Here is a 21,960-nt window from a genome sequence, read left to right as displayed (position 1 = left end):
TGCTGCGTCCTAATAAAGTATATGGAAACGTTGGGTTCATAATATGTCTTAACCTGCTGCGTCCTAATAAAGTATATGGAAACGTTGGGTTCATAATATGTCTTAACCTGCTGCGTCCTAATAAAGTATATGGAAACGTTGGGTTCATAATATGTCTTAACCTGCTGGTCCTAATAAAGTATATGGAAACGTTGGGTTCATAATATGTCTTAACCTGCTGGTCCTAATAAAGTATATGGCACTCCGTCTTCAAGTTCTCTCCCGTGGCCCGGCACCGCTAAAAAGGACTTTGGTGTGCGTTAGCATCCTTGTGCGAAGGGTGGAGTAACCACAGCAAAGTGGAGAAGTGGGTTGGATTATGGCACGGTCACACATGCACAAATTCAATATCTGTGTCGCATCGCCTGCATCATGTGGATGGACATGGCCATGTGTGACTGTACCCTTAGGCTGGCTGGATATATTGGGTGTTGGAGGTAGACTGAATCATGAACAATCAAATGATGTCTTTTCATTACTTTGAAGAGTAGTACACTGTGCTCAGCACAATGTACTGTAGTGGCAATTTCCTCAGCATGGCATGGGTAGAAATCCCCAGAAATGCAATTTCTCAAGAGCAAACTGATGGCCTTGTGTGGGAAGTGTAAAGTAGCCAACAACAAATCTATGGCACCTCAGACTGCCCAAAGGAAATGATGTTCAATTATCTTGGGGCAAACAGCAGTTTACACGTCTGGCATTGGTCAAGGAATTCACACTCTAAATTCCGCCTTGATTTATTTCAACGGTTGTTCATCAGCAAGCTTTTCTAGTTGTCAACATTTTTTATATTACCTTGTTTTCCACTCGGCATTCCAACATCAGTCATGTGAAAACACATATTCTATCTGAAAAAACAAACTACAGGGATGTCCAGTGCATGAATAGACCAAGGTGTCCAGACCACATGACTGTATGTCTCAGTGTAAAGTCCAGTTTATAATCCCAATCCATATTTTAAGCTCTGTTCTGCGCTTTGAGTCAGCCTGAGCAGACGTCCACCTGCAGTAAGAGGTTCGTGCAGCACTCATTTTGTGTCTGGGTGTAATGTAACATACAGTAGCATTCTATATTCAGTATATTGTGTATGCATAGTTTCATCATATACTGTAGATATTCCACTGTTAGGTACTGGATTTTCAGCCAATTGCCGACGACACCCGCGTTAATGTTTCTCGGCGGCATCATCAGTCTGACACCCTAGCCCAAACCCTAACCCTATAACCCTAACCTCACAGGGAAGCCACGGCTGATTTTTAACCGGCAGCACATGTCTCTGCAGTTGCAGAGCCGGCCGCCAAACGGAGCGACGCTGCCCCGGCACTAAGCGGCAGTGGAGTGTTATCCCCCCACCTTTCCCGGCAGGTGCCGCCCCTCCCCCCGGCAGTCTGATTGCCGCTGCCGGAGAATGCACTTTCTCCTTCTGTATTTTTATGTATTTGATGTATAATGTTTTGTTCTTGATTCCTGTAAATCACTCTGGATTATTTAGTCTGCTAAATGCTTACATATAAATTGTAATGTCTTTGTGACCGGCCCATGAGAAATGTTGTCTATAAAACTTGGCTGGTACGCTTGGGTAATCAGCTGTGTGCTGCTGATTTACAGTACAAACAACACACCTACTACTTCACCTCTCCTCCCCCACACCTGTGCAGAACAACAAAGACTTGCTCATCCATCCGTTTGGATGTCTCACGGCAACAGAAAGTTATAGTTTTCCAGATATTGTGGTGGATGGATGGACGGACTGACCGACCGACCGACCGACCGACTGTCACAGCCATCCTAAAAGGATTCGACCACTAGGGGAAAAACTGAAAAGAGAGACCTTTAACTTATTTCTGTTCTCACCTCTGTAGGTACTCAGCATTGGCCTCGGGGTAGAGTCCTTTCTTCAGGTTATTACTGACATCTATTATCACCTGGCAATAACAACACAAGAGGAGACACAATATAGATAAACATCTGTTGAACTTCATATAAGGGTTTGTACAGTATAACACCTCCCCCCAAAAAAGCATTGTTGGACAGTTATTTTGGTGACAAAAAAGGGAGGGAAGATTATAAGGAAGAAATTTGCTTGTGGGCTGCTCTCTCCCAAAGCTGCTTCCATTTCTATGTACAGTATAAGAGAAGAGAACAGTTCAACAGACAACAGCAGACAAATGTTCTAATTTATTCCTGGTGCACCTGAAGTAACAGACATTACGCATTCTGCGGCTTGCCATGTCTTAATGTAGGTACGGTAGTTGTCATCACATGGAAATAAAAGGTAAAGGATTATGGATCATGCATACGTAGCCGGTTAAGACTCACCCTTTCTGTGTGTAAGGATGTCTGATTTAGCCTGTGGGCTTTGGTTAGATTGATGCACAACAGGTGTGTCATCATCACTCCCATATCAAATAAACTTGTAACTGCATGGTTAATGTGTGTACCGTCACTTTAAAAGCGTAATTTTACCCAGGCAGTGCTGGTTGGCAGGTTTCATATCGATACACCTTTAGACCGACATGTTTGTGCCAGTATGGATGATTAGATTTATTTCTTGATCGCCTCTTTTCTTGATTGTTTAAACATGACATCATGGGCCTCTATGCTCGATAACAGCCCAAAGCTTATTGATACCGGGTCTCGATAAATGTGTTATGTACGTAGTGTAATGGGCTGGGGTTTCGAGCTCCTTCCCTAACCACGACTGTAACAATGACACTGGTGGACAATATAGTTATAGTGCTTGGCGTGGACGGCCCTTGAACCACTTGAACCCTAGTGACCCTGAGCATATATGGGTGTGTCATAGTAGACAAAAAATCAGCGAAAGAAGATCTAGAAGTGTGTTGTGATGCATTGTGAACTTCTACTGTAGATCTGTCACCACTCAACAAAGTATAGGGTTTCATTTTGGTTACAGTTCTCATATGGGGGTCAAGCTTGGTTGTGGAATTTGATGTCCACTGGGCACAAAGGGCTGGCCAAGTCACTCTCATTAGTCAATGACCAGCCAGCCAGATGTGACAATTAATCTCTGAGTTTGACTTGTCTCTCACAAGAAAGCGTTTGGATGAAACTGGACCTTTACAGGTCTGTAACTCTGAGACTCTCTCAAAGTTATGGGGGGGTCGTTGAAAAAAAACAAAACAGCTGCTAATCAGGAAACACCAACAGAGAGCCAGCAGAGGAGCGAGTTGCAGCAGAGAGTTGACAGAAGGTACAGTATACATTTTCTCACCTTCCCTTTGAGCTGAGGAGCCAGACTCTGCAGGAAGTCATAGTGTTCTCTGTGGACACAAATGAAGACCAGGCTGGCATACTGGACTGCTGCTGCATGACTCAGTACCTGCACGCACGCACGCACGCACGCACGCACGCACGCACACACACACACACACACACACACACACACACACACACACACACACACACACACACACACACACACACACACACACACACACACACACACACACACACACACACACACACACACACACACACACACACACACACACACACACACACACACACACACACACACGTTACTGTATATAAGGATATACTCTGGCTATATGCTCTGCAATAGATGTGAAAAAACACAGCAACACACCACAAGAGGGAGACGAGAGAGAGAGAGAGAGAGAGAGAGAGGGGGGGGGGGGGGGTAGTGGAGACTGACAGATAAAGACATCCAGAGAGACACACGTGGAGGCAGAGACATCAATAATACAAACACAGTACTAGACCTAGACAGATGAAGTCACGTTTACATCTAGCATACTGTATACAGCAGAACTCATCTAAATCTAAACGCATGCAGCATGTAGCCTACAGTATACCCTGTTGACTGTCTCAGGGGCCCGAGCTTCCAAGCCCCAGGGAGACACACTCGTGCATCTATAAAGCAGCGCACATTTCATGCACACATCTCAGCACTGCAGCATGCAGCCTACACTTTTAAGCATTTAGCAGACACTCTCGCAGCGACTTGTAAAGCAAAGGTATGACACATGAACAATTGTCAAACAATAATGTAGTTGAGGAATTAGAGTGCTAAAAAGTGACTATAGCCTAGGTGCTAAGTATTCAGCTTGTGTATCCCTGAACTCCTTGTTCAAGAAGGGCACCCAGCTGTGAGTATGGTGTATTAATTCCAGCACATAAACCAACCTTGTAAAAAAAAAAGACTAAATCATTGGTGAAATATCTTAAAATGTTTGCTGTGTTTGCTTGTGTTTGCTTGCTTGTGTGTGTGTGTGTGTGTGTGTGTGTGTGTGTGTGTGTGTGTGTGTGTGCGTGCGTGCGTGCGTGCGTGCGTGCGTGCGTGCGTGCGTGCGTGCGTGCGTGTGTGTGTGTGTGTACGTACCTGAGCTCCATGAGGCAGGGGTCCACAGCTGTGGGGTCTGCGGCTCCCATAGACCACCCTGTAGCCGGCCTGGATCAGACGCTCTCCCAGAGAGCGACCCAGGTCGCCCGTCCCGAACACACACAGCAGCTCACGCTCAGCTGCTGTCCCCATAGGGCCCAGACACATGCTGTCTGTCTTCTCCTGTCCTGACATGAAGCTTCCTCTGTGTGTCTCAGCTATACACAGACCCAGGAGCTGCTGCAGGAAAAGGCTTTCTGTGAACAGAAGAGAATCAAAGCTCAGTCTGGTGGTGTTTGGCGGGAGGTAAAGCCACACGCCGCTTTCACATACGACTCAGATCCAAAGAGGAAGGAAGAGAGACTCTCCCCAAAGGATGGTCCCACAAAGGCAACTCTCTCTCCCTTCACATATAGCAAATGGATTGCCTTCCTATAATGTATAGTTGTCTCAGTACGCTCAACGACTGACCAACCGATGGGCCAACAGCTGGGCTGTGACAGAATTAATTATTGACAGAACTTTCACTGACACTTCATGTCGTCATTGCTATGCTGTGTACGTGCGTGCACAGGTGTCTGTGTGTGTGTGTGTGTTTGAGAGAGAGTGAGAGAGAGAGAGAGAGATAGAGAGAGAGAGAAAGAGCTGAGCATGAGTGTGCAGATCAAAGGTTTATCTCTGCCAGCATATCACATATCTATGCACCTACAGTACTGTATCTCTACCTATTCAACCTATTATTCCCAGCAATTCGTTTTAAACAAACTGTGTTGAGTAGTCCTTGAAGATGCAACAACGTGTGAGCTTTAATCTGCCAATGCCCATGTCAACTCAACTGAACTTTATGCTCACATCACAAGTGTATGTTCCCACTTTCGGGTTAGCATAAAGAACTCTGTCAAATATCCTGCTTGAGTCCTGTTTTGGAAACCTGCTCCCACCCGTAATATCCGGCAGTAGCACTAATTCAGTATCCAGCCTTCAAATACAATCCAGTGACGCGAACGGCACCTGATTATATTATATTGCATATTGTATATAGGCTAATAACACTTACACTGACATGTGACATGTGTGCGTGTGTGTGTGTGTGTGTGTGTGTGTGTGTGTGTGTGTGTGTGTGTGTGTGTGTGTGTGTGTGTGTGTGTAAATGGGTGTGTACTGTACTGTAGGTTTAGATAGATCTGTTTATTGCACCATGCTATGCTCGTTATCTGAGCTTTCCGTCAGGGGGAATACCAGCAATCAGGGAATGTCCTTCAAGAACTTTTACACAGGCAACATACAAACTTGAATCAGCACAAAATCTTCCTCACTTTTCCCCCCAGGTTATAGTAGTTCTCCTTGGCTGGTTGTACTAGACAACTCTGTGGCCAGCAGTAGCACATGGTGGCAGTAACATCAGTGATGTGTATTAATACAGCATGTATCAAATACGGGGGAAACCCCATTAAGAGAAAGTGGTAAACTATTTCAAAGCCTTTAGAGAAAGCATGGTTGCCCATTACAGCTTTTAACCACTTACGCCCTATGTCACGGTGTGGACACGGAGGTGTAGGACTGAAATGCAGAATGACCAAGCACAGAAGTGAAAGTTCAAAAGGTTTCAAACCCACACTGGGAATATAACAAGGAACTTCAAATATAATAGAAGACACAAACTAGAACTGAACACATCATAATTATACGACGGCGAACTGACAATAAGGAACTGATCACACTGAGGCATATATATAGGCCTATAGACAAAGACTAACTAGACACAGGTGAACTGAAACAGACAATCTCCACTGGGGTATAGGCTAACAGGCAAACAGAACACAGATGACTGGGTTTGCAACAATACAGGGAGGTGAGACAAAGCAGGGAACAGCAAACAAGGCAGAAAGGAAAGCAAAGAAGTGTAGTGCCCAGGATTAGATTAGATAATTGACACTGGGTGAAAAGATTGGTTGCAAAATCGTGGGATAAAAATTAAGTAAAAAAAGGAAAGCACAGAACATCGCTACAAAATAAGATGTACTGGGAAAACAACGAACTACCATACAACACTGAAACAGACCAAGAATACAAGTAAACGTGACATACAACAAGAAATATTTTGTTGACAATAATCCCCAAGGCATCCTACTTTTCCCCTTCTAGACTAAAAATAGGAGATCTACAATCTCATAATGCGTCATAACGGGACCGGTTGTGAGCTTTATAGAGGTGTTATTGTTGCCAAATGTTTGCCCCAAAATCGGGATGCTTGGTCAACCTAGCCTAGCCTGGCATGGCCAGACTAGTAGGAGTAGTTAGTCAGACGATGGTAAATGTTGCATTTATATAGCGTTTCTATCCAAAGCGCTTTACATATAGATTGTGCATTACATTCACCCATTCACACACCGATGGCAGAGGAAACCATGCAAAGAGGCACCAACCTGCACATCAGAAGCAATTAGGGGTTCAGAGTCTTGCTCAAGGACACTTCAACACTAACTCTAAGGGGAGCCCTCAGGGATCAAACTGCTCAGCCAGCCACTCTACCCATGAGCCACTGCCGCACACTATATGGCCTGGATGTAGAATAGGGTCAAAGGAGGTCAAACAAATTGTGGTGCCAATCCACATCGTGCTTTAAAAACAAAATAATAAAACATTCAAGTTGATTCTGTATGTGACAGTGAGGAAATGCCAGTGTAGCGGACTTTCAATAGTGCCTGTCAGGAGCCTAGCAGCCCAGATAGAGGTGACTGACTCCTGTATGAAGTGCAATAATTTATATGGCAGGGATTTAAAGCATGTACTGTATCACAATCTCCAGATCCTTAGAGGAAAGGCAATGGCTATAAACTGGAAGAAGATACCACCCACAACAGTTGATTTCTTTGTCAAATTTGACGTCTGAATCGAAGATGGCACGGAGATATATTTGTTGGTATGGTATCAGTGCTCCGTCAGCCTTGCCTGGGTAAATACAAAATTGAAAAACATTGTATGTTTTGCATATATGCCTGGGTTTGTTTTTACAGCTATGACTCATCTCTCCACCCAACCATTTCAGTGTACTTAATCTTATCTGGCTTCGGTCACGCTCTGAGCTACGCTACATTTACAGCAGGGCTTGAAACAATCAGCAGCACTTTATCCGTGGTGGTGTAACATTAACCTGAGACTCGTATCGGAAAACAGTTTATTTGTTGTCACAGACACACTGCTGTGTGTCTGTGCTGTTCAATAAAAGCCACATCTAGCCGAGCCAGGATTCTATTTACACTCTTGAAACCGAGCCTCCGTTTCTCATCACCACACTTTGCACACATTATTTTGTTTGTATGGGTAATCGTGCGGTATGTGTATTACAGTTCTTGTATCTGCTTTGTTTGTTTGTGTCTTTCCCTTTTACAGCTTGATCCAGTTTCTTTATTTATTTATTTTTTAATCCTTTCACCCTTCTTTTGTGTAATGTCAGGTCCAACTCGGTGTCGTGTAGCCATGCCTGCATCTCTGGTCTTAGGTCGAAGAGGGTGGTCTTATTATAAGGGGCAGGTGGTGATTATATGGTCTGCTCAGGGTCAGTGCACTCGCATGCCGCACTGTCCGCAAAGCCCCACTTCTTCATTGATGTTTTAAAGCAACCGACCCCAGTTCGTAGATGGTTCAGTGTGATCCATTGCCGGCGTGGTATACTAGGTCGGAGACGACCGTCGTCTCCTCCTATGGCGCCATCCTTTCACCCGAACACCCATTTTATGTATGTGTTACTTGCTCAATATGGATATTGATATCTTTATTGCACTGTGAAACATTTGCTCGAATAGGCACTGATGGTTCCACTATTTTTTCTAATATGGTGTAATCCAAAAGTAAATGTATGTGTAAATATTTAAATACAAGCCAGAGAGGAAGGACATTTATTTTGTAGACATGAGTCTGGATTAGTCGACTGGTCCCTACTCGCAGAAGACCATCAAATTCTCTTCTACTTCTACCCACTCTCCACTCACCTCTAGGCTATAGGGAAAGAAAGAATCTGGCAGCACCTCCTCTGCAAACGTCCCCAAATCTTGGGTCAAGTGTTTTTGGAGGCCAGCCCAAACAGATGAGGCATATTCCAGGAGTGGTCTGATAAAGGTCACACATATCTGGGTCAGTACATCTGAGGGGAGCTGTGCTCGTTTGGCAAGGTTTAGATAATTAACCCGAGTCTTCTTCAGCATGCGCCACTGAACTGAACGGAAGTGTGGGCTGGCTAAATTAGCATGTTGCTGTAGGTGGAGTGATAAGTCAAGAAGATGATTGCAACGGCAAGCACCGACCTTGTTTAAAGTCTGGCACAGTCCCATAGTGCAGTATGTACTGGCTATTTAATCACTTTAGGCAATGACACTAAGGGTTGCCCACCTACCCCAGGCAGGTAAATAAAACTTGGAGTTTGCTTTGAGGTTGTCCTACCGGGCAAAAGCTTGTTTGAGAGTGTCTATAAACAAAACATGAGATATCTGACTAAATACCTGAACGTGGCCAGAGAGAACGCTCTGTCTAATGGTCTATCTATAAAATATCAAGTGTAAAGATAGATAGATAGCTTTATTGTCATTCAGCAGATACATAAAATGCATAAGAGAACGAAATGTCGTTTCACTGGCTTTTAGTATGCTAGTTAAAAGAGAGCTAAAATACTATTAAAATCTAAAATCCACTTTTAAGTGGGTGGGGAACACCACCCCTCAGACTGCAAGACACACCTGCTACACCTGCCCTAATTACCAAACAAGTGGTAACTAAATGACAGCACCAGACCAACATTTAAATAATTGTATTTAACCCAAAATGATAAATCAATTACTTAAATTCAAAACATAATGTTAATTAAACAAATTGTTATTAGATCATTTTGCGAGGAGTTGTGATTTTTTCTCAGGATTCCCATAGGTTCTAGACAGAAAGACAAGCAGCGTGGCCATCGCGGTGACACCAGTGGGGATCTCATCACCGCAATTAGACTATCATCACAATGAGTCCGTCCTATTTTTCAAGGTGCTCCCATTGACTTTGGACATATGAGGGGTTGTGGGCAAAAGAGAAACCTCTTTCTTGGCAGAATGTGGAAAAGAGAAACCCCATTCCTGCGATTTGGTGAATAAAAAAAACAAAAAACAGAACAGTGATAGAGATTTAACATAGAAATAGCAGATGCATACAGTGTGGTGTTAATCAAGTGGCCTCTCGTTGAGACAATAGTATGCTAAGTTTCCTATCCCACCTGGCCAGGCCAAGTACTTGACTCTGCGTGAACCCTGCAGTCAGTCAGACTAGACATTGACCTACTTAGCATCACCTTAGCAGTGACCAAATGTATAGTCGGACATTTGAACATAGCTTATATATGAATATCATGAAATATGGATACCACATTCCCCCCTTTGAACAGACTAATTGTCTGTTCAATACAAACTTGTATATAGTCCATATTCACAACTGTTGCTTACCCCCCTTTGACCCCATCACATGACATACCAAACATAGTTGAAAACACCTCTCCGGACTTTCTGGACGGGAACACACAGCTCTCTGTTGACCAATGACGAGAACCGGATCCAAACAAGTCCCGAATTTTCCCTGGTATCCAGCTTATATTCCATTTCGGAGTCCCGCCTCCTCACCGGACATGAAACAGGCGTTTCCTGAATTTTGACCAATGAGACCGACCCCTACACATCTGTGGGGAGAAAAACATAGATAGGGGAGTACCGGTACACTAAAGACACACAGACAACACAGACCCTGCAGGCCAGGCTAAAGGGGATGTGACAGAACCCATAGTCATAGGCCTATTTATAGTACCGGTAGGTATTTGGCATAATCATTTAGGTATGACATGTTTTATCATATAGCCCCCAAAAAGTATTTAATTGAACAGTAATTCAAACTTTTACCTATCATTTTACAATGGACAATTTACTTTTCGGGCAAGTGGGCATGACCTTTGGGCAAGTAGACCATGACCTGTACTTGCCCGACAGGCAAGTATCTCTGAGACCTTTAGTGTCAACCCCTGCACTTAAACACTGTCGGGTGGTAATCTTGTATGTCCAAAACTGTTACTTTTTCAGGAAATGTGTTCCAATGCATCCAATGTAGTTATTATTCAGTCACAAGCTTTTGTTAATGCTTTTCATTCTTCATACTTCATTATAAAACCCACAGATCTACAAGTTCACATCGCCTCAGCTTGTAGATTGGCCAATTTCGCGACTTTTGCGTGACACTGTTGTATGACAAAGTATGGAAATAAATATGGAGATACAAGGTTTCTGAAATTTCTGTCCAACAGTGACGATATACTGTAGGTATACTTTATTGACTGGGGTGGGGTCCCTCAGGGTTCTATACATGGTCCGCTCCTTTTTTCCCTATAGTCGCTTTGTGAGCTTGGTGATATTTTCACAGAATGTTCTCCCCCAGTACAGGGACACATGTAGGGGCACTTCACGTGGTTCAAGAGCAGATTAGATAGTAGCGTGACCTATACAGTATAGGCGGGTTCACAACACTCACACACTGCTTGCAAAAAAAATCCATTATGAATTCACCACATAACTCACATTCAACATGGATATGACATTGCTGAGAGAGATGCTCAAATATGTCTTTATCCGGCTCTGCTCAATGTACAGCAGTAACAGTTACTACAGTATCTATTTAGGGTCCCTGGCCCACAGAGCGTGTCTCTCTGTCATGCTTTAATTGTTGATGATTCAAACAACAGAGCCAACTGAGAATATCCCTTGGACATAATTAAGGAGACATTACAGGAGTTAGGTCGGGTGCGTCATTCTGAACAGCATGCCCAAAATATGGCACCACCAGCCCCATCTCCTCCTGACACCATTATACATCATATTATTGTCTCCGACAGGCCGAAGACGTGGCAGAGACTATGATTTTGCCCCTGTCCGTCCTACCGATTTTTCATATTCCATCCAGATTGGCTAAGATTGGATTCCAAAGTTTGCAGGAATGGTCCGTTTTGAAAATGCCTCAAATCATTGGTCCTTGGACTTCAGACTGTCGTTCTGTGATTTATGAGTTGTGCAGTTTTTCTGTATCCCATGATGGACTATCCCTGGTGTAAAAAAGAAGTTACTCTGTGGACTATGCTTGTTCATCAAAGGAAATAGGAAAAGGAATAAACACACAGGCACCGGCACCAAAACAAACACACACACCCACCCACCCACCCACCCACCCACCCACACACACACACACACACACACACACACACACACACACACACACACACACACACACACACACACACACACACACACACACACACACACACACACACACACACACACACACACACACACACACACACACACACGCCTGAAAAGTCATTATCATTTCAAACCCAATGTCTAGAGCCAAATCACTAGAAAGGGAGGATGCGTGAACACACTGTGTGAATGCAGTGTATCGGAGTCCCAGTGCTGCCGGGACTTACATCTGCTATAGCTCTGCAGAGTCTGGGCCTGTGTGTGTGTGTGTGTGTGTGTGTGTGTGTGTGTGTGTGCATGTACATGTGCTCAAATATGTGTGAAAGATGAGAGTACATGTTTGTGTATAAGCATCTGTTTCTTGTGCGTGCGTGTGTGTGTGTGTGTGTGTGTGTGTGTGTGTGTGTGTGTGTGGTCTCCTGGCCGTGTTGCCCTGACTGTTCCCCAACGACAGTCACAGCTGAGACTGAGCTTAGCACAGAACACCCTGACCCATTTCACACACACGCACGCATGCACACGCACGCACGCACGCACGCACACACACACACACACACACACACACACACACACACACACACACACACACACACACACACACACACACACACACACACACACACACACACACACACACACACACACACACACACACACACACACACACAATCATGAAGGCACAAGGAGTGTTACATCGTCCTTGTTGCTTCTCTGGGATTATTGTGGTATGTTGGCAAGCGCACAGAACACAACACATACATTCTTGTGCGCATTCTCGTACATAAAGAGGAAATACAAGTTATAGAGAAAAGCAAAAGGATAAGCTAAAATGAAACACCTTGAGCTGTCCTGCATGGAGAAAGACAGGGGAATAACAACATTTCCTGAAAGGAGATTTAGACAGCTAAATCAGGTCACAAAACTAAACAAAAGAAGCAAAGGTGTAGTAGAAGATGTTATAGTAGCCAAGGCCGAAATGACAAACAATACGAAATATAAACAAAAACAGTAGGAAATAATAAAGATTTCCATATCTACACTCACTACTCACTCATAGCCCACAGCATGTCAGTATATGGCACACAACCAGCATACAGAGTGGCAGGGGCTTTAACTCATAATGTGAATTCAAGCAGATGTATTTAGAGCATCATGTAGAACATGACCGCACCCACCCCCCAACATTTGAGCTCGGGACCCCCACCCTGACAAGCACTTGGAATTGTACGAATTGCAATTAGTTTAACTGAAAACATATTGTGAAAATGCCCCATCTACTATTTGACATTTTGGCCAGTGTTTGACCAGTTTTGATGGTATAGTTTGTTGATTACTTTTGTTGCAGTAATGGTCACATTTTTTAGGTATTCAAACAAATCTTAAATGTCATTAAATTGTCACACCCACAGGTTGAGAAAACCCTGTTTGGCTTAGCACGCGATCCTGACACCCTAAATAGATTTGTTGTTGCACAATTATGTCCTTATGCACAATTTAGCAATCAAAATGATTGTTAAAATTAAATTTAAATACATACTGTATTATTCCGATCATCTGATCATTCCAGCTCTTTATTAAACAGAAAATGCTTTTTCTGGTCAGGATATACCAATTCTACAATCAGAGAGAGAACTCATACTGATCCCTGGGGGCCCCGGACCCCACTTTGAGAACCAGATCTAGAGGCCCACTCTGCGGTAGGGTCTTTTGATAAACACATTAGAAGTGATGAAACAAAAACATTTGCTGGCAAAATTAAAAGCTGTTTTAAATTTAAATGTAAGCTCAAAAATGAGAGTGGGGGAGAGGGAGATGTACATATGTAAATATGTTTTTTTATTTTTATGAAAAAGTTAAGAGACCCTTTGGTTGTACAGTTGTAGGCTTGTAAAAAAGCTAAGATACCTTTTGGTTGTACGTTTGTGCAAAAGCTTATAATTATCTATGTCTCAAACAGAAGAAAACCCTTTACCTGTACTTTTTTGTGGTGAAAGCGCTCCAACTTTCTTTCTTTTCCTACCTTGATCCCGCTTGATCCCCCCCCCCCCCCTCACTTCTTAATGCACTTCTTACCAGCTGACTAGCAAGCTGAGTCTATAATCGGTACGCAAGCTAGTCCAGTAGTCCTGTAGTCCAGCTGGTTTTCTCATTGGCTGATGTATGTGCGCACCACAAATATGTCTGGGCGGAAACTAACGACTCAGAACACAATAGTTGCACCTTCTAGAACTTTGGTTCCTACCTAAACTACTGCGCTGAAACTGACACAGAGGCAGATAATAATAATGCAGCTGGTAGTTAATTGATTTGTATCATTGTGGGCTTGTTTGAAAACATGACATGATGCAAATCTATGCAAAAATAGTGAATTTCACCCACTTTCTTTTACCTGTGAAATCTGTGATGTGACAATAAAGCTGGGGCAAGCTGAAGAGGAGACACAAATTGCAATTTATTTTGTAAATGCAGTTCCTCTGTAACCACTGTAACCCACTTGCTAGCATCAAGTCGAATGACCTACATTGTGTCCAACTAAGTGCACCTTTATGTAGTTTGTGTCCATTCCCTGAAGAAGGCATAACTGCCAAAACGTTGTTTTATTGTACTCTGCGTGTACTAAATAAAGTATTGGTACTTACTACTTTGGCTACTGTGCGGCCACCTTCTTGTCCCTCGAGGACTATTCAGTTTAGGCTGCTCTCCCATGGACCGGCACCAATATAAGGACTTTGGTGTTCCTGTACTGTAGCATCCTCGCCATCTGCAGGCATGTCAAAATAGGCAAACAAGTGGATAAAAAATCTACGAAAATACTGTGGGTGAACATTCAACGAAATTCTACAAGATCTTGAGAGCTTTAAGAACTGCTATTTTCACGATTTGACACACAACAAACTACAGTATGTAGACAGCTATAGGGTTCCTTGTGTTATATATTACTTTGCAGAGGCGGATGCAATATTGTGACGTGTATGTTTCCTGCTTCTGACTGCTGTAATGAATTTCCCCCTGTGATGAGGCCCAGGTGTGTCCCAATCTCCACGACACGCCTCCAATCCCTACTGCCACTCCCACCATCCATCATCAACACTGGAAAACACTAAAAGTGTATTATGCACAGACCAAAACAACACTAGGGCCACATAGGACCGTAACAAATATATTACGACCTTTGACCCTATGGGGAGGAATATATGTTGTGGCTGTCATTAAACTTTGATCTTTATGATCCTTATTATATTACCTTTGCAAACTATTTTGTGCGAAATAAAAGCAGGCTCAACCATGTGCAGCATACATGTGCACACCCTGACCAATGAAGCTGTAGTTATATGGGCAGACTGTCTCTAAATCGTAACACATTACATCTGGAACTTTTACTGTGCAGTCCATAACTGAAGCATTAATGTCTACCTGGGGTAATATTCATGCAAAATGAGAAATGTTAGCCCCGACCTTGGAGGCATTCATTCACCCGTACCATGGATAGAAGAGGCCAGATAGCAGACCCACTTAGATGACTCATTTATAGCTATAGTCTGTCTGTCTGTCTGTCCCACTCAATTTCTGTCCCCTCCTAACATCTTACTCCATCTCTTATTTTTTTCAATTTCAAAAGGCTTTAATGGCATGATAATATGTTCTACATTGCCAAAGCATACAACAAAACAAATGTCAACATTGCGCACACAGAGACAACTAGAACTGCACTCTGCCGAGTGCATACTTGCTTGTTGCACACTAGTAGGCCATAAATGGCCTACTAGTGCGCAAGCAGAGCGCGCAAGTACTTTCGACCGCTGGAAAGTATCACATCTCAGTATCTCTGTGAAGGAACGTTTGAAATGTATAATAATTACGTGTAACTATTTGCTACCTAACTACTTTTTTACAGAAAAATGAATCATTGATATGTGATGAAAAAAAAGGTATATAAACTGAATTAAAATATATTATACAGTATAATTATTTTATTATTATTATTATTATTTTGCCTTGTGGGTTCCATGTAAGGGCTTGTCTTGTGATGCTGGTATTGGGCTTATTTTATATAACGGTAAGTCTGTGCCTGGTTTGCTGGGACCAGTTACCACATTACGTCATCGTTGAAAGCTGGGACCAGAGTACATGGTGTGTATATGTATGACTAGCTCTCAGTGATGACATAAGAGAAATGGTCATCTGTATAATCTGGTCCCAGCAGATACCACATTACGTCATCTTTGAGAGCTGGGACCAGAGTACACGGTGTGTATATGTATGACTAGCTCTCAGTGATGACGTAAGAGATATGGTCATCTGTGTAGTCTGGTCCCAGCAGACCAAGCACAGATTTACAAATTACAAATCACATTACAACTACATACAGAGTATGTAGTTGTAATTTGATTAGCAGTATACTGTGGTTACTTGGTTCCAAAAAGTGAAGCCAAGTTTTTTTGGTAGGTTTGTGCCTGGTTTGCTGGGACCAGTTACAACATTACGTCATCGTTGTGAACTGGGACCAGAGTACATGGTGTGTATATGACGTAATGTTGTAACTTGTAACTTGTAACTAGTCCCAGCAAACCAGGCACAGACTGTATGTAGTTGTTCTAGTTACAACTACATACAGAGTATGTAGTTGTAATTTGATTAGCAGTATACTGTGGTTACTTGGTTCCAAAAAGTGAAGACAAGTTTTCTTCAACGGTAAATCTGTGCCTGGTTTGCTGGGACTAGTTACAACATTACGTCATCCTTGAGAGAGTACATGGTGTGTATATGACGTAATGTTGTAACTTGTAACTTGTAACTAGTCCCAGCAAACCAGGCACAGACTGTATGTAGTTGTTCTAGTTACAACTACATACAGAGTATGTAGTTGTAATTTGATTAGCAGTATACTGTGGTTACTTGGTTCCAAAAAGTGAAGACAAGTTTTCTTCAACGGTAAATCTGTGCCTGGTTTGCTGGGACTAGTTACAACATTACGTCATCCTTGAGAGAGTACATGGTGTGTATATGACGTAATGTTGTAACTTGTAACTTGTAACTAGTCCCAGCAAACCAGGCACAGACTGTATGTAGTTGTTCTAGTTACAACTACATACAGAGTATGTAGTTGTAATTTGATTAGCAGTATACTGTGGTTACTTGGTTCCAAAAAGTGAAGACAAGTTTTCTTCAACGGTAAATCTGTGCCTGGTTTGCTGGGACTAGTTACAACATTACGTCATCCTTGAGAGAGTACATGGTGTGTATATGACGTAATGTTACAAGTTACAAGTTACAAGTTACAACATTACGTCATATACACACCATGTACTCTCTCAAGGATGACGTAATGTTGTAACTAGTCCCAGCAAACCAGGCACAGATTTACCGTTGAAGAAAACTTGTCTTCACTTCGAAGAGACCAAGCGAAACGATTACTTGCGCGCTCTGCTTGCGCAAGTAACAACAAACATCCCAACAATAATGAACAACAAGCAATACAGTAACAATGACAATAAATTAACAAACAGAAACATAACAGCAACTTAATGACCCTGTTCAGCCAGATATACGGCTCTTCTGTCCACTGGCTGTCCCTCTCTCTCTCTCTCTCTCTCTCTCTCTCTCTCAATTCAATTCAAAGACGCACGCACGCACGCACGCACACACACACACACACACACACACACACACACACACACACACACACACACACACACACACACACACACACACACACACACACACACACACACACACACACACAGAGCAACAGTGAGAGATACAGCAGGTAAGGATAAGAGGGAGGGCGAGAATGACAGACAGATATAAAGGGAAACAGACAGAGAAAGATTGAGGAAGACAAAGAGCTAGACACCGATGGAGAGAGATGGAGAAGGAGACAGAAATTAGAGAGGAAATGACACATAAAGGGACAGATGAGATGCAGGAAGACAGAGATAGTATGGTTGGAAAAGCCTCCTTTCTCCTGCAGTAGAGCAGTGTATGAATGTTAGATGGTCCACACAGCCGCACTCGCCTCAGACTGAGCTTTATTTATTCATTTCCCGGCTAAACAGGTGTACTCTTATCAGCGATAGTGGGACATCTGGCACGTCGCGAAAACACAATGTCGAGCCAACGCTGAGGAATGTTCCTCAACAATAGAACACAGCAGAACAGCATGGCAGTGAAGAGACCCTTTAAAAAAAATTCCCCATCTTTTGCCTCCATAATAGATTACTTTTACGAGACAATGAATAATTCTCTGCCGCTCCATTAAGAGCTGCACAATGAGAGAGACTCCTGCGGATGGCTTATCAGCTCTGCCAGAGTGCATGCTCAGAGTTTTGCCTTTTCTTTTTCTCTTTCCTCTCGTAGAGAGCCTGGTCCTCTGAGAAAGTGACACAATGCTGGACTGTTTTATTTGTCTCCAAACTATTACGACTTTTGAAATAAAAGTTAAAAAGTACACGAACATAACATGACAATGCTGACGTCATTCCAATGGGGGAGGGGCTGCTGGGGTTCACCATGTCTGTTTCTCTTTCTGCACATGTACATTTAGGCATCATCATCAGCATCGTTTTAAAGTCCGCTTTCCAGGCACCGCTGGGTTGGACTTGACTTTAGATATTGCTTTCTTCCACCGAGAACGGTCCATGGCCACCTCGTGATCCATGCAGAGCGATTTCATGTCAGCCAACACGGTCGTCTGCCAAGTCTTCTTAGGCCGGCCACTGGGTCTTGTCCCCTAGCTAAGTTAATCGACATTACTTCCTTCCTTCAATCAATCATTTTCTTCCTTCCTTACTACGTGGCCGTACCATCGCAGTCTGCCTCTCCTCACCACATCCACTATGGCCTCCACTCCCATCCTTTGTCTCAGCTCTGCACTGGTCTTTCTGTCCCTCAGTGACACACCACACATCCATCGGATCATCCTATTCTCTGCTCTGTTAAGCTTCTCTTCATGCTCCACCTTCAGGGCCCATGTCTCACTTCCATATGTTATGCAGCTTCTGACGCATGCAGAGTACACTTGCCCTTTCATCTTCAGGTATGGGGCCTTGGATGTTAAAAATGGCATGAGTTCCCTGAACTTCTTCCAACCACTTGTGGTCACTGCTAGGTCCACCCCCCTCCCCCCCATCAGCATTCAGCATGTCCCCTAGGTAGCAGAAACTGTCCACCACATGCAGCATACGTCTCCCCATCCACTACAAGCCCCTCTTGCTCGGCTGCATCTGCTTGTGGGATGTCTCCACTGCTTGCACTGGAATGTCTCACTTGCCGCTTGCAGGCTGCCTTTTACTCCACTGCATCTCCGATGGACCCATTTCGTACAGCCCCTGCACTGGAGAGAGTTAGCTTGTATACTCCCTTCCCACAGACTCCACATGGTATCACTCCCAGGCCAGCATCACCAACCATGACCTTTGACTTCTCCGCATTCACCTTCACTTCCAGGCATGTCTACCAGGCCTGGAAGGCCTCACAAGCGCGTATGCACACACGCACCTCCCAATGCTCCCAAAATTTGTCAACCATAGCTGAACTGAATTGGACCTCACAAAGACAAAAAGACGCTTTACCCCACAAATTGGCTTGTAGCCTGCAGGTTGCCAATTCAAATTCAACGATCACCAAGTAAGACTATGTGTGAGGAAAATGAATGAAGAACATTTGCCCCTAGCTCCCGCAACAGAGCACCTGCACAATGGCATGGCATCCCTATCATTGGACAACAAAGTCAGTGGTTGTACTGGAAACTGGACACCTCCAAGTGGCCAGCTGTATACTAATGTGGGTCTGTGACTGTACTGGACACTAGTGACCAGCTGTATACTACTGTGGGTCTGTGACCAGCTGTATACTACTGTGGGTCTGTGACTGTACTGGACACTAGTGACCAGCTGTATACTACTGTGGGTCTGTGACTGTACTGGACACTAGTGACCAGCTGTATACTACTGTGGGTCTGTGACTGTACTGGACACTAGTGACCAGCTGTATACTACTGTGGGTCTGTGACCAGCTGTATACTACTGTGGGTCTGTGACTGTACTGGACACCTCCCAGTGACAAATCATTTAAGTAGCATGTTATAGACAGATAGTCATTATTGCCCTATTGATCTATTTTACTGTTAGGCTGATATAGGTTCTTGGTTTACTTATGATCCTAGATGACTATTACTATGCATTGCAATTGATGTATTACCTTGAGTTGTCCTTGCCTACTGTAAGTCGCAATGGATTAAGAGCGTCTGCTAAATGCCTAAATGCGTTAATTGCAATACAGAACTGTGGTTGTATTATAGTCTACTGTGTGCAACCCCCAGGGGTAAACAGCAGAGGTCTGTGCATGTTGAACTGGGCAGATCCCAGTGGACACCAGTATCTGTGCTCCGTCAACTTCCCTGCATGGCCAAAACATGTCTAGAAGAATTGTGTGGTTACTTTCCACATGCCTAACCCATTTCCCGTCCGCTATCTCCCCGCTGTGACGCCACAGGGAACAGACGAAGCGAACCTTCTGATGAGCACAATGCCTGTGTTAGTTATCCTCATACAGGATCAGACTTCTGATCTCTTTTTTTCACCCTGTCAGCTCTTTCTCTCTGTCTGAGGTGCGAGGCTGAGGAGATGATGCGAGAAATTCTTCAGGCCCGTTGTCAGGCTCCGTAATGGGCTGCCTATCTCCACCCCCCCTCCCCTCCCCTCCACCCCCCCTCCCCCCCATGTGTGCTCGGGGACAGAGAGAGAGAGAGGGAGAGATGCAGCACGCATGAATGCTTGTGCGTGCTAACGGCTGTCGGTCAGTGATACGATCGCGCTGAATGACACATGTATTAGTGGCCGTGATCTCGCATGCTCTTGGGTATCACCACTCGTGAATCATATCGGTGGATGGGGCACATGGGCATATGGGATGGGGGTGGGGGGGGGGGGGGGGGGGGGCTGTTACGGCTGTAGAGAGAGAGGGAGGGAGAGCAAGTCATTCCTACAGTAGCAAGCATAGTTTTTATTCTTCGAAAGGGACATTTTAAGTTTCTCGGTGCATACAAACAAAGCTGAGAGGAAATCTTAATTCAGTGGTCATGCGTGTTGGAAGGGAATGGGATCGGGGGTCTTTCTCATCTCCAGTTTTATTCTGTCCCCCACTCCCTCCTCCCTCACTGGTCTGTAATTTCTGCCTCTCGCTCGGCCTGATAAGATCCTGCACTTCAAACAAGTCAGACCCTGACAAAATCCTGCTGGAGCAGAGATAGAGGACGTGGCTTTTCCTCCCATCTTTCTCTGGGTTGCAAAGGAACACACACACACACACACACACGCACACGCACACACACACACACACACACACACACACACACACACACACACACACACACACACACACCTGCATTCCTTGTCTCTCTCATCAGCCCCGAAGCAACAATTACATCAAAGACAAACATCTGTAGAACTATAGGCTACGCTCTCATCCTCACTGCTTTTCTGCTTCCATGACCAAAGAGGAAAGTCAAGTGCACATTCCAAGAGTTTCTCTATCTTTTCTTTTTTATTGCTTTGTAATGAACATCCCAGTCTGTCTGCGAGAGCTAGACATGGAATATTTATAGAAAATATTTCTGGGAATACATGAGGGAGAGACACTGCTCTTTAACAAGCTTCTTTTGTTCAAAGACACGGTTTCTGTCCTGCTACTCACAGAGATACCCCCCCTTATCTCTCTGCTCACCCCCCGGTTTCAACCTACTGTATCCTTAACCGCCCCTTTCTTTCCTCTATATTCCCTGCACTCTCTCCTCCCGACTCGGTATCTCTCCCTCACCCTACTAACCCCCCCCCCCCCCCCCCCCCCTCTCTCTCTTTTTCTCTCTCCCTCCAATCCCAGTCTAACATTAATCAGACTATCGTGTCTGACATTGCAGAATGCCAGTCCTCCATCTCTCCTGGGTTACTGGTGATGCTCTGTCTGCCACGGGCCATTCCCTCCGTAGATGTAACAGAACCCAGCATGCACACGGCAAAAGTGTTCAGTCACACCTCTCTCACACGTGCCTCTCAGTGTCCTCTGGCAGCTCACAGAGGGGTCACACACACGATGGTCCAGTGCTAGATGCAGGTGCAACAAATTGAGGTATCCGCACAGGCCGAATGTCATGCAGTATAGATGCTGCATGATCTGCACCACTGGCCGTTCCACGATGAAGCCAACGCCCAGCACGCACGCACGCATGCATGCACACACATCTCTGTGGTCCTTGTCTCTCTCATCAGCCCTGAAGCAACGATTTAATCA

General features: G+C 44.2%; 1 protein-coding gene across 1 annotated transcript in view; it reads right to left on the bottom strand.

Annotated features, from left to right (window-relative positions):
- LOC308318601 (metalloreductase STEAP4-like) overlaps positions 1-21,960 on the bottom strand; it is a gene marked incomplete at both ends in the record, with an annotated part of 76,288 nt that overhangs the window by 12,911 nt on the left and 41,417 nt on the right. Inside the window, 3 exons of the mRNA XM_080768217.1 lie at positions 1,894-1,964; positions 3,275-3,382; positions 4,406-4,662. Coding sequence (XP_080624343.1) covers positions 1,894-1,964; positions 3,275-3,382; positions 4,406-4,662 — 436 coding nt within the window. The remainder of the gene's footprint in view (positions 1-1,893; positions 1,965-3,274; positions 3,383-4,405; positions 4,663-21,960) is intronic.

The sequence above is a fragment of the Protomyctophum bolini genome (assembly GCF_963924005.1).
Source record: "Protomyctophum bolini genome assembly, chromosome: 7".
NCBI classification, from domain to species: domain Eukaryota; kingdom Metazoa; phylum Chordata; class Actinopteri; order Myctophiformes; family Myctophidae; genus Protomyctophum; species Protomyctophum bolini.
This window is presented reverse-complemented; position numbering and strand designations above follow the sequence as displayed.